A 17058-nucleotide genomic window follows, 5' to 3' on the forward strand; every position below is an offset into this window, starting at 1 on the left:
AGAGAAGGCGAAACTTCAATCAAGGCGTTTCAGGCAGTTCAGTGTTTCTTTGGGGGAGAGTAACTCCCTTTGGCCTGGACCGGAAGAAAACAACCAAATCAGAGTCGTGCTGGAGCCTGCCGTCCCTGAGCAGCTGTCAATCACTCGCAAACTTCGATTAAACGGTCAAACTAGGCAGCGCTGATCAAATATGAATCAATATTCTGTTACTGTAATGCCTATTTATCACCTCAAATGTTTGACTATAAAATGAGAAAGTTTGTGACCCGGCAACCATGTTGAGATCAGTTGAAGAAATACCAAGCACCGCTCACCAGCCGGAGCACAGCCAATAGGAACGCTCTCTCTCTGAAATGACCTGTGATTGGTCAAAGTCTCCCGTCAAATACATAAAAGAATCATGGCATATGGCTATGCACTAAAATAATGAAGCCTGGGTGCTGAGACAGAACATCCAGAGCATTGTTGCAGTAAAATAACAGTGTGATCTGATTTGATGAAGGTGGCTGGTGTATGGTGTGGGGTGTATGGTGGATGGATGGTGTGGATGATGGGGTGGAGAGAGGGGAGGGCCAGCCGAGCTGCTGCTGCGACGTCACTCAGCCACACTGACTGACTGACTGACTGAGCTCCTGGAGGCTTCAGGCTCAATCTGCAGCCAGCAGCAGCAGCAGCAGCAGCAGAGGTGGTGGGGAGGAGAGAAGAGCAACATTTTACTTTATGTCCTCCTGTGGCTTCTTCTTTCTCTGAGGCTGGGGAGAACAAAAGGCGGACAAACTGCATGATTAGAGGCGCCAGCAGCAGCAGCACCTCCTCCTTCATCTCGACTGCGAGCCAGGCAGGCTAGCTTGATGCTCTAGTTCAGCCTGCTGCTAGTAGCCTTTGTGGCAGGGCTGTGCATGCATCCGAGGAGCCCCTGAAAGCAGCAGCAGCAGCAGCAAACACAGGGCTGGGAGAAGCCTTTTTTTTTTGCATTGACAGTCTGCAGAAAAAATCTTCACACACAGCAGCATCCCTGTCTGTCACTGCGCAGCCAGAAAGCGGGTTTCCAGTGAGGAGCATCACCGCCTGATCGTCGCCTTGTTGTCTGCAAACCTCCTCCAGCTTTGACAGCAACCAACAGAGCCGATTGATGACTAATAATCTTCCAAGATAAAGACGTAACAATGTTGCGCACCGCGGCCAACATGTTGGCAACAGGATTGCTTTTCTTGGGATTGTTGCACAGTTTGGAAGTATTCGCTCCTCCGACCAGGGCTATTGACGGTAAGCAGATATAAAAAAAAATGCTGAAAAACAAACTATAACAAGTGTGTGTGCATGATGCTGGTTATCAGCAGGATTTATTGTGTTTTTGTGTGTCTGCATGAGAGCCGTTTAGTCTGTGCCCTGGAGGAATGAAGCAACGTGGAGGAGATGAAACCGAGGAGAGACAATTAAAGCGCTCTTTTGTTTCTGTCTCCCAGTTTTATACTGCCACATGGGAAGATTATATGCAATGTCACAGCAGCACATTTCCTCCTGCTCTCTTCTGGATGTACACACTCACATTCAGAGATGAAAACTGTAGCATATATAGGCCCCAGTATACCTGCTTATTAAACCACTTGTTTACACATCAGTGCATCAATTTAAAAGCAATCAGATACATTACCTTTTCAGTGACAGAGAGAGGCATGATGGGTGTCATGTCAGCTTCTGGAGCCTCCTGCTGAGCTGTAGTGTCTATATAATGTGTCTGGTTGTGATGACAACACTGTTGTATTTCTATTAGTTCAATTAAAGCTGCAGTAGGCAGAATATTTTTTGGCATCATTGGGTAAAAAAAATCTTTTTCATTTTATTGTAATTCAAGTGTTCTGAGAGAAAACTAGACTTCTGCACCTCCTCATGGCTCTGTTTTCAGGCTTTAAAATATTTAGCCCGTGACAGGAGACTTTGGCCAATCACAGGTCATTTCAGAAAGAGAGCGTTCCTATTGGCTGTTCATTCAACGGAGGTAGCTGTCAATCACTTGCGAACTCCGATCAAACGGTCAGACTAGGAATTACAGTAGTATTCTGTTACTGTAATGTCTATTTCTCGCTTCAAATGTTTTCAGAAACATCTTGTAGTGTACTGTTTAGCTGTAAAAGGAGAAAGTGTGCTCCGGCTGGTGGGCGGTGCTTGGTATTTCCTCAACTGATCTCAACATGGCTGTCAGGTCACAAACTTTCTAATTTTACAGCTAAACATTACACTACAAGATGTTTCTGAAAACATTTTATGCGATAAATAGGAATTACAGTAACAGAATATTGATTCATATTTGATCAGCGCTGCCTAGTTTGACCGTTTGATCGGCGTTCGCGAGTGATTGACAGCTGCTCGGAGACGGCAAGCTCCAGCTCGGCTCTGATCGGTTGTTTTCCTCCGGTGTGTGTGAAATCTTGCAGATGCTATTAGGAGCACCGGAGGACACAAAGGGCATATGATTTTTTTCAGATTACCTGTCTCATGCACTACTGTCAGTATAAAGTGAACGTTTTATATAAATAACTTTTTTTTAATCATATTTTCTCCATTTCTACCTACTGCTGCTTTAAGTCTAATACAAATTTCAATATGTTTCCTTGAGAGGCTCTGTCAAGCACAGCAGCCTCTGCATCCCACTGGGTTTTCAAGTAAAGCTAAGCTCTCCTCTGGTATACTGCACAAGGCTGACTCATCAAATCAACGCAGAGGAAAATTTCACTAAAACAATAACAGTGTGTCAAGGCACAGTTTGTTTTAACGCAGCATTTCTCAGCTGTTGCTGTAGACCAAGGAGGAGGAGGAGGAGGAGGGGGAGAAGGTGGAGGAGGAGGAGGAGGGAGAAACTGCAGGTGATTGCAGGCTATCCAAGTCTATCTTCAAGGTGGTAATTTATGTGGATTTTACTCCCTAAGAACCTCACAGCACTGGATCGCCAAGTGCAACAAAATGACTTCAAAGGCTAGAGGGAAGCCTTTATGGCTCGACGATGAATCTCACAAAATGCAGCTTGTGGTTTGAGTCAGTCATGCGTGTTAAAGTCGTACTGAATTTAATGAAATGTCAAATTTAGAAACCTGATTATCTTTACAGCAGTGACTAGTACTCCTTATTGGAGACATTTTCTTGCAGTAGAAGTGTTCATTGACAGAAGTCCGACATTCCCGAGATGAATGAGAAGCATTTAACCTCTGCAAACAATAATAAGCTCACATTCCCCTTTTCACCTGCAAAGAATTTAACAAATCTGTCTCCCCCTTTGATAACGCCCTTTTCCTTTCTTACCAAACAGAGGAGCGCGTGAGTGGGACTGTGAGGCTTAATAGTTTCCAGAAGTTGTTCCAGTCTGTGACGGTGTGTGTTCGCAGGGTCGGGGGGGCGAGGGCGGGGGGAGCTGTTTTGAACCGCTCACTATTATCTGCCTGCAGATCACAATATGACTGTTGGTATTCAGGGGGTCATAGCCTGTACAGACAGCTGAGGTGATAAGCTGAACAATCATACTGATACACAGCAATGACGCAGTGCTGGCACCACTACACATCTGAGCTTATGGAGGGAAACTAACTGTGACCATACAATCCACATAGATGGGTATATTATTGTTCTAATGAAGCATCATTCAGCTACATATACATTTCCCAACAAGGGATCAAAAACATGCTTTAAAGCAGCTGTAGGCAGAATTGGAGCAAATATGATTTAAAAAAAAGTTATTTTTATAAAATGGTCACTATATCCTGATAGTAGTGCATAATCTGAAAAAAAATCATGTGACTCTGTGTCCTCCGGTGCTCCTAATGGCATCTGCAAGATTTCACAGACCGGAGGAAAACAACCAATCAGAGCCGAGCTGGAGCTTTGCCGTCTCTTTGCAGCTGGCAATCACTCGCGTACTCCGATAAAACGGTCAAACTAGGCAGTGCTGATCAAATATGAATTAATATTCTGTTACTGTAATGCCTATTTGTCACCTCAAATGTTTTCAGAAACATCTTGTAGTGTACATCTTGTAGTGAAAGTTTGTAACCTGGCAGCTATGTTGAGATCTGTTGAGGAAATACCAAGCCCCGCCCACCAGCCGGAGCACAGCCAATAAGAACGCTCTCCCTCTGAAATGACCTTTGATTGGTCAGATTTTTTAAAGCATGAAAACAGAGCCATGAGGAGGTGCAGAAGTCTCTCAGAACGCTTGAATTACAATATGCTGAAAGGTTATTATGGATTTTTTCCCCAATGATGCCAAAAACATTCTGCCTTCTGCAGGTTTAAAGTAAAATTGACCCAGTTACGTGGATTTTTACTGGCCTGTAAATGTAACACGCACATTTTGAAGCCAACCTCAGCAGACCTTAGCCAACATGTCACTTGCTGTGACGAAAGCTCGACTGCATGTTACTCCCTTTCAAGCAAAGCTAAATTACTTCTTTAACCTCTTTGATTGCCCCTTTAATTTTTAAAGCCCTTTGAACCACATATGTTACTAGTAAAGTTTTTTTTTTCCAGACTTGCCTGGAACTCGTCTCTTTCCATTTTCTAGACCTCTAAAGATTTTCTCTCACTGTCTCTGTACTGTAGCCAGAGCAAAGAGCCTGGGCCACCAACAAACCCCCGAGTTTAATTGGGTCTAAACTGCTCTTTGTTTCCCAGAGGAGACCTCCACGAACAGTCTCAAATTGTTCAGAAGGCGCTGCTAATTGGGAGCCCTGTGGAAAAGCCCCTAATGAAAGAATTTGCATCGTTTCACTCCATGAAAGTACAGTAACATCACTGCAAAGAGAGATCACTAGTCCTCTGAAATGGACAGCGCTGTCCCCCGAGGCTTTAAGTGGTGTGACGGCAGTGTTTGACATATTGTCACAGCAGGAAATCGAACTTGAATCATTTCTTCATTTTTCCTCATTCAAACATCCATTTAAGTGTTTTTTTGAAGTGAGTCTTCTCTATCTAAAATGCCTGGTTTCCTTATTTTTCCTCCTTTAAATGTTAAACGTATTAATTTAGTAGCACAGGCTCCTTTCTTCTTAATTAACTCACCATCCGGTGCTTCTCCTGGCACTGTTCCCCTGTGGACTTCTCTGTTGTAACATTTGGTAGAGCTGGCCCAGCATTTGGCTGTTATTGGGGTGATACTGCTATCACAATGACATCCACATGGCCAAAAGGTTACCACTTTATTGTTTACAGACAACTGAGGGTAGTATAGAAAACAGAGTGCATTTGTTAGGTCCTCCTTGTCACTGTTGACCTTATGTCACACAAGCAACGTTTAAAAGTGCATGAAGAAAATCAGCTAATGCAAATAAAAGAGGAAGAGTATATTTAACACAGCTACGTTGTTTGGATCAGTGCATAACTAAAAGAGTGTCGGCTGCTGCCTGAATACTTTATATGACACACTGAAACCCGCTGCATAACTGAGCAGATCTAAAATCCAGTACTTTGGTCAGCAGCTTTTCTTGAGGAAAAACAACACAGAGGCTAAGTAAAGTTCAGTCACATCATTACACAGATGGTTAATGTGGCTGAACAGTACTAACGACATTCTGTTCAGATGTAGCCATAGATTTCCAACTGACACACAATTGACAATACAACTGCGTCACACCTGATGTGAAATCTTAGAGCCCTGAAGGTATTCATTTGTAATGGTCACAGTGAGTTGCTCCGTTTATAAAAAAATACTCACTCCCCTTATTTCTTCTTTTTTATTTCATGAAAGAAAGTACTGTATTTTGAGCCTTAAAGGTTCTATATACGACGATCAGAGCGTTAATATAGCATCAAACACACTATTTGCAATGGAAAGATATAGAGGAGTGATGTCTACCTGAGCAGAGAATGCCAGCAGTCAGATATCAGCTTATCTTAGTATAAAGACAAGAAACAAGGTATCAAGATCCACCTACCAGCCCCTCTAAAGCCGACCACACATGATCAGCGGTAAAATCGCTCTGCTCTGGCTGTGCCATTGTTTTCCAACGTGGAGAGCGGTGCTGCCCGACTAGGTGAAAGTGCTACACTTGGCGTGGGACACCGCTCAAAATTGCTACTGAGCGCTGCGCTCAAAGTTCAAATTATTTCAACTCTGACCTTGGTTGCCGCTGACCTTTCAAAGCACAAGCAATGAGATTACAGCTGCAACTGTTGTTGTTGCAGTAAATGGCGTTCCTTGCACACTTTTTGATGTCATATTATACCTGCACTACGCTTTGCCTCTGTGAGACTCTACGCCCTACCTCATGGTGAGCCAAGAGGAAATTTCTTATCACGTGAAGGCAGCTTAAGGCAACCAGAGGAGACCAGAAGTCAGTCCTCACGGCCAAGTTATAGTCCCACACATAACCCCTAGTAAAACGTCAAATTTGAGTTTTTACACTTTGTTTTTTGCACAGACTAAACAAATGAGATATGTAAGCGATAATGTACAGCGAGTCGGTCATCGTTGTGAAATAAACCCCGACAAGGTCTTGCATCGCCCTGAAGGGGTTTATTTCACAACAATGACCTGCTAGTTGTACATTATCCCGCTTATTACACGACCAATCAGAATCGAGTATTCAACAAAGCTGTGTAATAAAACACGTTAATCAATGAGCCTTAGAGATGCTAGTAGGTGGATTTTGTTACCTTTGAATAGACCAAAGCATAACAGCTAGCTGTTTCCCCCTGTTTCCAGCCTTTATGCTATGCTAACTGCATCCAAACGCTGTCCAGCTTCACACTGAACATACAGATATATGAGTGGTATCGATCTTCTCTTTTGACTTTAAGCAAGAAACCAAATAAACGTATTTCGAAAAATGTTGGACTATTTTTTTTAACTGTCAGAGGTAAAGATGCTCCCCCAGCTTTTTTCATAATTACCTGAAAACACAGCTGAAGTCTTTAAAAGCTGACTTAAGTGCTCTGGGTACATGCGGTCAGGTTTGTCAAAACAGCCCTATGACCCACTTTAGAGCAGTGACCCACTGATTGAGATACACTATCTACGTAGATGGAGCTATTTAAGGATTGGAGATAGAACACGGTCTCAAGAGGCCCCCTGAAAGAATATGAGGGGATATGATCAACACGCATGTGTATATTCACAATACATTAGCCAGCAACGTTTGACACCGCAGCTAGTTTCAATACATGACGGTAAGGATAGGAAAAAGAAAATCACTGGTGAACGCAGGCTCAGGAAACTGCTAAGCTCTACCTGCCAGAAGTCTTTGATTTGTAGCTAAGACCAGATGCTGAGGTGGAGGCTGTAATGGCTGGAAAATCTGTCTTACCCAGTGGTTATTATCTCTTTTGGGACAAAATGACAGAAATCCCTCCTGCATGATGACCGAAAGGTTTAACATTACTCATTTAACACCAAGGCAGAGATCCATTTTGCCATTTTTCTTTCAGCATTGTGGAGACTAGAAATCAATGCCCTGAAAATAGAGAAATGCAAAATACTTCTAATGAGAGTGAGAATAGAAAAGGAGAGATTGACAATTATCTGAAGTGTTTGCAACTTCCCACCTGCAACCACTCATAATTGATGGGGTGCACCCTTGCATCATCAGGTTGCACCCTGGTTTTTAATTCAGAATTTAATTTAACACATGCACACAAAAAAAACAATGCTAACATGCAGAAATTTCATCTATAAACCTGCAATAACTGATTTTGTTTTGGCTACTTGGGTTTATACTACATCGACATATCACCTTTAAGTTGATATGGCCTAGCTGATAAATGCCACTAAATCCTAATAATAATAAAAATATTGTTTATAGCTGCTTTAAATCTGAAGTCCAAAACACCGAGCTGCGTTGGTTAAACTTATTAAAACCATCACTTTGATTTTATAACCGTAGCTCACTTTAGTTTTATGTGAAAAGCGCTTTAATATTGAATCCATACACTTGTCCTTGATATATCCGAGGAAGCAACAGACATTTCACTTTACGGTGTTACAGCAGTAGTGACTATTATCAGTCTGGGAATGATCTATTCAAAAGATCATATTCCCTTGATATATCTGTCTGAGTAAGAGTGTGTGTGTAAGAGAGAGAGAGAGAGAGAGAGAGAGAGAGGGAGGGGGAGGGAGAGAGAAAGTTGTATCATGTGTCATAAGAATTTTCATTAGTGATGAAGCTGTTATCACTGAGCAGTAGCACACCTCGTCCTAACTGGACGTGATGTGAACGTGCGCACATCAGATTGTTTCAGTTTATTTATAAAAAGTGCTTGCCCTGGTTCAATTTATGAGAAGTTTTGCGCACCTCCAACCGCAACCTCTTCTCACAGGTCAAAATTGACGCTGACAGTAACTGACAGTTAATCAATATCACTCTATGTAATAGAGAGTGACATCGCTCGTAGTATATCTGAACAATTTTTCGTGCTTCATTTGCCAGAGTTCGTTCGGTCGCTGTATGTTAGGAAGAGGTGGCGGTCCTTCACATGGTTATGTTGCTCTTCAGGTGTGAATTTGATCAGAAGACAAAGTCAGAGATAGTGTTGTGTCTTGAACATTCTTCAAAACAACCCAATAGTCAGGATTAAAAACATCACACAAGGCTGGAGATAGCAACAACTGCAGTTCTGTACACATCACTGCTAAATATCTGACATTGTGTCATTCTGTCAGCTGGACGGGATTCATCACACTTGACCAATAAATCGTATTTTCATTGTCATCGCGATATGAACATGCGCGAAAAAACACATCGCAAAAGGCTGTCTGAAATTGTGCACAATTGTATTTCTTATATATTTGACTGTATATAATATACCTAAAGTAACTCTATTCTATATTTAAGTAGCAGGAACCAGTGTTGTTCACCCTTTAACGCCGAGGCCAGGCGGTGTCAGGGACAGGTCGGATGACTAACAGCATACATGAGCTCCACTGTGTCAGTCTGAAAGGACCGTCTGTGTTGTGCAATGCATAATGGAGGCTATATCGCTTATTGTTGAACCTATCTATTGAAATCATTAATGTACAAGATAAATGCCAAGCTTCATATTACTTTGCCTTTCGGAAACATTGTTGAGTTTCACTCCCAGCTCAGATAAAAATTGTGTTTTTGTTCATAAAACGTTTCCAATCTTGGTTCCTCCACCAGACAAAAAAAGTCTATTTTCTGCATCAGCCCACACAACAAATACATTCATTCACATCCATTTAAGCCTCTGCTACAGGTTTTTTTTTTTTACTGACATCCATTTTTTCAGTGTGACAGAGCAGACCTATTGTAGATTATGAATTCATTCCCTGTAGGAAGAAAATTCAGCATCCCTAGGAGTCCCCAAAATTGACATTTTCAGACACGTCACACATACAAACAATACATCTTCAACGACGCACACGCTCAGCATCGAGGTCACTATTCATGCAACCGTGATTTAGATTTATTCAAACTTCTAATCCTAAACACAAAGTACCCAACCATAACCTTAACATAAGCCTAATTGTAACACTAATCCCTCAAGCAGGCGTTCACCCTTCACTTAGTGGCAGAAATCTCCTCACATGGACCCACAGTCATTATTTCTGCCTTCCGCCTGAGCAGAAACACACAGTGAGAGGTGTTGTGGTCAATACTTGATAAACATTTTAAGGTGATATTACAAATCCCAATGAATGTAATTCTGAAAATGATCCACTAAATGATATTTACATTTACTATGGAGGATTTCCCACACTCAAACACATGTGTGTAGGCAGTGTGGCCTCTTTGATGATATGCATCTGGGAGGAGAATGGGCAACTGTTTGCTCTACTGTTATTAGCCTACACACACCATTACTAAACTGAATATGTTGTGGAAATGTCACTCCTTCTTTATAGTTTGGAGATGATGAGGTGCTTTGAACATGGGGAGAATGTGTGGATGGGATGCTGAATTGACTGAACTGGCTATCAAGATCGCTAAAATGTCTTAAAGGAATAGTTTGACATTTTGGAAAAATACAATTATTCGCTTTCTGGAAGAGCGTGAGATTAGAAGATCGATACTACTCTCGTATCTGTCCGTTAAATGTTAGGTTACAGCAGCTACTGGTTAGCTTAGCTTAGCACAAAGACTGGAAACAGGGGGAAACAGTTAGCCTGGCTCTGTCGATCGTAACAAAATCTGCCTACCAGCACATCTAAAGTTCACTAATTACGTTGTCTATTGTTTTCTTAATCCGTACAAAAAAAACGAGGTGTAAAGAAGACAAATCACTGTTTTATGGAGGGTTATATGGGCCTGACTATGGCTGCGTCCGAAATCGCATACTATACTCAATACTGTGTATATCGTTCAACATACTTTGTGTGAATAAACAGTAGTATGCATCTTTTCGGACACACTGAGCAGTAATTTACGTCATCACTTCCTGAAAACCTCCAGTTCGAGACATGTAACCATGGTAACCCGTGCCAACTTCATGTGACCAAAACAACAATTTGTGAGAATCAAAGTCTGAACTAATTCGAAAACTTTATTACACCTGGCAAAGTGAAATCTTATACTTACAGTTAAATTGAAGCGTTATTGATGTTACAGAGCTGTCCTTCACCGTCTGTTATGAATGCTGTCGTCACTACCGCGTTGCATTGTGGGATATTTATATTTTACCAGAAATAGTAGCAATTCACGTACTATTTGTTTCATAAAAGGGATTCGGACATACTGTACTAAAAAATCTCACATGCTGTTTTAGCGTACTAAATAGCATGTTAGTATGGAATTTCGGACGCAACCTCATTCTTGGCCGGGCGCAATAACTTCCTTCCTGGTTGCCTGGCAACTGCTCACAGACAAGAAAATATAACCTCGCAGAAAATGGCAAATTATTATGGAATTATGAAAAACAAGATATCATTTGTTAATTAGTGAGCGTCAGAGTTGCTGGTAGGCAGATTGTGTTACCTTTGGCCAGAGTCAGGCTAGCTGTTTCCCCCCGTTTCCAGTCTTTATGCTAAACTAATCTAAGCTAAGCTGATCGAAAGAGAGTGGTACCAATCTTCTCATTTTACTCTCTGCCAGGAAGCAAATAGGTGATTTCCAAATATACGATAGGTATCATGATAAAGGGGTTACGATTCATTATATTACAATTTTTAAGATTTTATTTTAGGAAAACTGTCATAATATAAAGAACACACCACCATATGCATAAAATGTGAGTTAAAACAAGTTTAAATCTGCATTTGCATTTACCACAGACGGCACATACACAAAGCATGTCTTTGGAAAAAAAATGAAATAAAGTATTGACTGAGTTAATCTCTGCATGTAAACTATTAATTAAAAATCTATATTATTGTTGAGAATTGATATAGTATCACCAAACATTATATTGCGATACTCAATATTTTCTTACCCCCCTACTGAAAGTGCTTCTGACTTTCATGTCAGCTTATTTGAAACGTAGCACTCCTAAAAAGTGTGACGGCAGCAAACTTCAGGCTCAAATGTAAAATCTGTATATCTATATTCGCAAGATCAGTGATTAAGATTTCCTGTGTTACTTCTTAATCAAGGTTTCATCTTTACAAAGTCATGGCGAGGAGTTTGTCTGTCTGTTATCTGCAGGTGTCATAGCAGCGCTCAGGTTATTTTAGCACATGCGTAGTGAATGTGAGAGAACCTTCTAGAGGAGCTCATGCGTCACACTGAGACTTGTACCAGTCTTATGAAAAGGCACTAAAGAATTTCATATAATCTTCTTTAATGCGTTTCCCTCGGCAGCATGCTAAGTAGGCTTAATTGTCATTTTTCTCCCTGTGCAGCTATACGTCGTACAGCGTGTGCTCCGGCGGTGGTGTGGCAAAGGGATTTGTCTAAACTGACTAACTTGATAATGGCGGCACACACCTTGTGGTTTTGTGCTCGGTCCCCAACTCCGCTGCTGAATTCGATTTAATCCTCATGTGGAAGTGAGGGAGGTCGCAGCCTCCGCCGTCTGAGCTCCCACACTCACTCTAGTACAAATAGCAGTCGTGGTTGATTACCACTCTGGGGCTGAGTACATGGTGAAATCTCAGCCAGACATCCAAACAGCTCTTCATTAAGTTCACATTTGATTACTCTGCTCGGCTTAATAGCTTCTGCTGCCTCTCACTGCCACAAAGGCTCGCGTAGATTGACTGCTCAGATCTGACGGGTACAATCCAAACAGGTCCAGGTTGTCCTGCATGACGGAGCCCCATTTTACTTGGCAGCTATCACCAGACATGAGCACATTCCTGATGTTAATTCTCCTCAGCTCTAAGTGCACGCATAACACACACTTAAAGAGGGAGTAGGCAGTATATTTTTGGCATCATTGGGCAAAAAATTCCATAATAACCTTTCAGCATATTGTAATTCAAGTGTTCGGAGAGATAACTACACTTCTCATCATGGCTCTGTTTTCAGGCTTTAGAAAATCTAGCCTGTGACGGGAGACTTTGGCCAATCACAGGTCATTTCAGAGAGAGAGAGAGCGTTCCTATTGGCTGTGCTCCGGCTGGTGGGCGGTGCTTGGTATTTCCTCAACTGATCTCAACATGGCTGTCGGGTCACAAATGTTCTCATTTTACAGCTAAACAGTACACTACAAGATGTTTCTGAAAACATTTGAGGTGAGAAATAGGCATTACAGTAACAGAATATTGATTCATATTTGATCAGCGCTGCTTAGTTTGACGTTTGATCGGAGTTCGCGAGTGATTGACAGCTGCTCAGAGACGGCAGGCTCCAGCTCGGCTCTGATTGGTTGTTTTCCTCCAGTCTGTGAAATCTTGCAATGTCATTGGGAGCACTGGAGGACACAGAGGAACATGATTTTTTTTAGATTACCTGTCTCATGCACTACTGTCAGGTTATAAAAATAACTTTTTTTAATCATATTTGCTCCATTTCTACCCACCGCAGCTTTAACGTAGACTTGCAAACACACACTCCGTCTTAGAAACACACAAAACATTCTCATAAAAACATGATTAAATAAAACACTCATCCAGAGGGTGAGCAGTCGAGCGGCCACGCACGCAGACGGAAACATCCCCCAACTGTTACTCTTGTTGCCGTCTTTCAAAATATTGATATAATAACGGTGGCTGCTATGTAAACGTGAATACGCACCGTCGTCCAGTCTCTGTCTAAATTGTGTCTGAACTTTTGTCCGACTAGACTTCCACAGCTCCTCCAAGCCTTTGCCGGAAAGGTTTATTTAGTAAGAGGCGCAGCTGGGGCCTCTTTTTTTCTTTTGGCTGTTTTGTAACATGACAAATTGGAAAACTTTTTTTCCCTCCCTCTTCCTTCTTCTCGCTCTCTTCCATTACAAAACCTTGAAGCGTTCGTGCCTGGGCTGTGGAGGAGGATGACGAGGTGGCAGGCCGCAGCCAAACAGGCCAATATAGACACTTCCCTCGTTTCCCGGCCCTTAGCAGAACCCCCTTAGGTCGGCCCAGAGGTCAGCCAAATAGACCCTATAACCCGCTCTCTTCCTGCTCTACATCACTCTCTTCCTATATGTCTTCCCTTTTGGCTTTGTTGTGTCTGTTTGCTGTCTCATTACTGGCCAAACTTATGTTTTGTGTCGTCTAAATCTAAAAAGGAAGTTCATCATCAGGGCTGTAGTGCACAAAAATATTAAAAACATTTCTCCCTTGATATCATCCGATCTGTTTATCATTAATTTCCTGCAGCATTTCTGATGTTTAATTCTATGAGTCAACGTTAAACTGCGTTACTCCAGTCTGTGTCCGTCTGAAAAGATAAAGTGCGTAGAAAGGTTTGGCCAATGTCTGATTGATTACACACAATTCAGGTTGTTTATCTCACCCTCATATAAACCTCCCTTCCCTAAATATTTGAAAAGATAATGAAGCTTTATCATGTCTAACAGGGAAGAGTATTTGGGATTGTCTTCTCCCCTTGAGAAAAAGTGTTTTATTATTAGTGCGAGTGCACACTATCTTCTGTAGACTAAACTACATGTTTTTTTTCCCAGCAGACATTGCAACAGTCTCTGTAAGCGTTTTGAAAAACTTCACCATGCATTTACTTTAGCCAACACACCCACCTGGTGCTTTTGTTCAGCCTGCCAGCTTTATTGTTCTCAATAGTTTGGGATGAGTCAGTACCAGCTACGAAGGATCGCCTCCTCACATCTGAGCGGTTTGTTCTGCCCGTGTGTAGGAAAGGGAAGCAGCTGCTGTCGTGTTAAAAGCATCAACTTTACGCATGAGCAAATACATTTCCATGCCTACGTTCTATTTCTCCACCACGGTCATACTGACATAATACAAGGTGCGTGTGAGTGATTGAGGTTCACAGAAGTACAGAGGAAACCTAAGATTGTTATCTCACAGAGCCTGGTACTGTAGACTCCAGAGTTATGAAATGTGACTTTAGTAACATATCCAAGCTGAAGATAATCATCCACAGTTTGCTGCAAAAGCTTTTTTAGCCGTGCTTGCAGCATGTCTCTCGTCTAAGGATGGCAATGTCTGTTTGATGGTTCATCGGTTCGTCCACCACTTTGGTGCAAATGTCTCGACAACTGTTGGATGGATTGCTATGAAATTTGGTACCGACATTCGTAGTTTCCAGTGCATCCTGATGACTTTAATGATTCTCCTCTAGCACCGCCATGAGGGTGAGCTTTAAGTGAAATGTCTCGACAACTATTGAATGGATTGCCATGCAGTTTTGTACAGACATTCATGTTCCCCTTAGGATGAACTGTAATAACTCAATTCACTGATTTTTCATCTGGTACCATCCAGTGGGCAACCACCGGTGTCTGAAAAGTGAAGCCAATGCAGAAGTGCCTTAAACTTGCATTCTCTCTAATAGCCAGCAGGGGGCGACTCCTCTGGTTGCAAAAAGAAGTCTGATTGTATAGAAGTCTATGAGAAAATGAGCCTACTTCTCACTTGATTTATTACCTCAGTAAACGTTGTAAACATGAATTTATGGTCTCAATCACTAGTTTCAAGTCTTCTTCAATACAGCATGATGTTCATTTAGTAAATTATGGTTCCATTTAGAGTCAAATAGACCATAAAGCAGGGGATGCTTTAGGGCGTGGCTACCTTGTGATTGACAGGTCGCTACCACGGCGTTGTCCGGTCTGGGAGTTGTCTGTGTTTTCGTCTTACAACTTTAACCCTTTCACAGTGTGTTTTCAGTTCATGAAAGTTAATTATAACCTTTTGGTTTCCTTAAAAGTCTTATTCAGCGTTCAGTTGTACTTAGCTCCACCTTCTCGTGTCACTTCTGGTTCCAAAAAACAACATGGCAACGTCCAAAATGTCGAACTTGAAGTTTCAAAACGGCAGTCTATGTGGACTATGTCCACTTCTTATATACAGTCTATAGTACCATCAATAGGTGAAAATCTAGGCCGTCCAATACCTTCAAAACTAATGACATCAGCCTCAGCTGTACTTTGTGATTAGTCCTAATTAGCAGATGTTAGCTTTTAACTCAAAGCACCTTTGTACCTAAGTTGCAGATTCTTGGTCTTGTTATACTGGGGCTGATGGATGAACAGGGTTAGCACATTTGCAAATACTTAACTGATCCCTGACATTCTGGTTTGAGGTCTGCCTCTACTGGGACGTCAGAGCAGTGGGAAAGTTACAGAACAGCAGCCCTGGAGCTGGTGCAGATTGTTTTGCTCAAGGGTACTTGAATAGTGGCTGTCCGGTTGACGGTGCGATACCTTACTGTACGCGTTCGGCTTTGAAGAATGACTCTGCTCAAGCACCACTGTTGACAACACTTAAAGTCCACCTTCACCTCCGCCGCTGCTGAGTGGTTTGTGATGAGGCGGCAGTCTCAGTGTCTGCTGGAGCTTTGTAGTGCCCCGGTTGATCTCAGAGGGCAGGCCTCCAGCTTATTTATAGCACCACTGTGGGTGTCGGAGGAAATGGGGCTGTGGCCGGGGGCGAGGCTTGTGTTTGCCTTAAAAGAGGACTCTTCCTCCCAACCAGACTGAGCTCATCTTGGAGGACCATCAGACAGCGGCGGGGGGCAGAGGGCAGCGGATTTGTAATCCGGCCCAAATGGCGACGACCCAAAGCATTTTCACTCAGCCGCCGCTTTGGTAAACACACAGGCAGCTCATTGATAGCATGTGTGACATTCCTCCATCCCATCTCAGGATCCCAGCCCAGCTCAGTCTGCTCTCAGATCTTCAGGCCGGCCCCCCCCAGCTGTGAGAGCCCTGCCCCCCTTTGACTCGTAGTTCACTCCCCGCCTCTCCATTTGCTCTCAGTTCACCCAGCGTGTTCTCTTATGTCATCCTGTGTCATATCCATCTGTGTACCATCTTTTTTTTTTGCTTCATCATCTTCCTCCCTGCATCATTTCCTTTTTAAACAAAAAGCAAACTTGTTAAGACCTGTTGTATCGGGCACCAGTTCACAAAACTGAGAAACAACTGAAGCCAAAAATATGTTTGTCTGGTCCAGTCACAGACTCTTTAAACTTTAACCAGCTAAATCCTGATTGTGTCAAGCACAGACTGATGGGTGTCAACATCTGTCTCCAGAGACGTATTGATTGTGTCACCATGACCACCAACCGAAAAGCAATAACACCCATCAGCTAAACTTATCTTATCTTCACTTATAAAGTAGTTGTGCTGCTATACAAGGTTATCCTTTCATCATTTATCTTTTTTATGGCTCCCCGCCAGCGAGCGCCGTGTCTGGAGGCGTTATGTTTTCAGGTTGTCCGTCCATACCGTTCTCGTGAACGCGATGTCTCAGGAACTCCTCGAGGGAGTTTATTCAAATTTGGCACAAACATCCACTTGGACTCAAGGATGAACTTATTTGAAGTTGGTGGTCAAAGGTCACTGTGACCTCACAAGGCACGCATTTGGCCATAACTCAAGATGTCTAAGAGGATAAGACGATGTAGTGATAATTTTAGTTTATCATGATCTAGCACTTTGAGTCTCTATTACAGATAATATTAAAGTCAGGGAGGGCCAGTGAGTCTAACTATCCATCAGCGTCAGTTCCATTCAGTCACATGTGACGCCCCGAAATGTCCTCATTCACATCAT

General features: G+C 42.4%; 1 protein-coding gene across 1 annotated transcript in view; it reads left to right on the forward strand.

The window, feature by feature from the left end:
* Nucleotides 1-633: 633 nt before the first annotated feature.
* The window catches only part of LOC141766199 (low-density lipoprotein receptor-related protein 1-like), a 118064-nt gene continuing 101639 nt past the window's right edge, over nt 634-17058 (forward strand). Inside the window, exon 1 of the mRNA XM_074632839.1 lies at nt 634-1266. Coding sequence (XP_074488940.1) covers nt 1167-1266 — 100 coding nt within the window. The 5' untranslated portion in view covers nt 634-1166. The remainder of the gene's footprint in view (nt 1267-17058) is intronic.

The sequence above is a fragment of the Sebastes fasciatus genome, chromosome 1 (assembly GCF_043250625.1).
Source record: "Sebastes fasciatus isolate fSebFas1 chromosome 1, fSebFas1.pri, whole genome shotgun sequence".
Taxonomy (NCBI): domain Eukaryota; kingdom Metazoa; phylum Chordata; class Actinopteri; order Perciformes; family Sebastidae; genus Sebastes; species Sebastes fasciatus.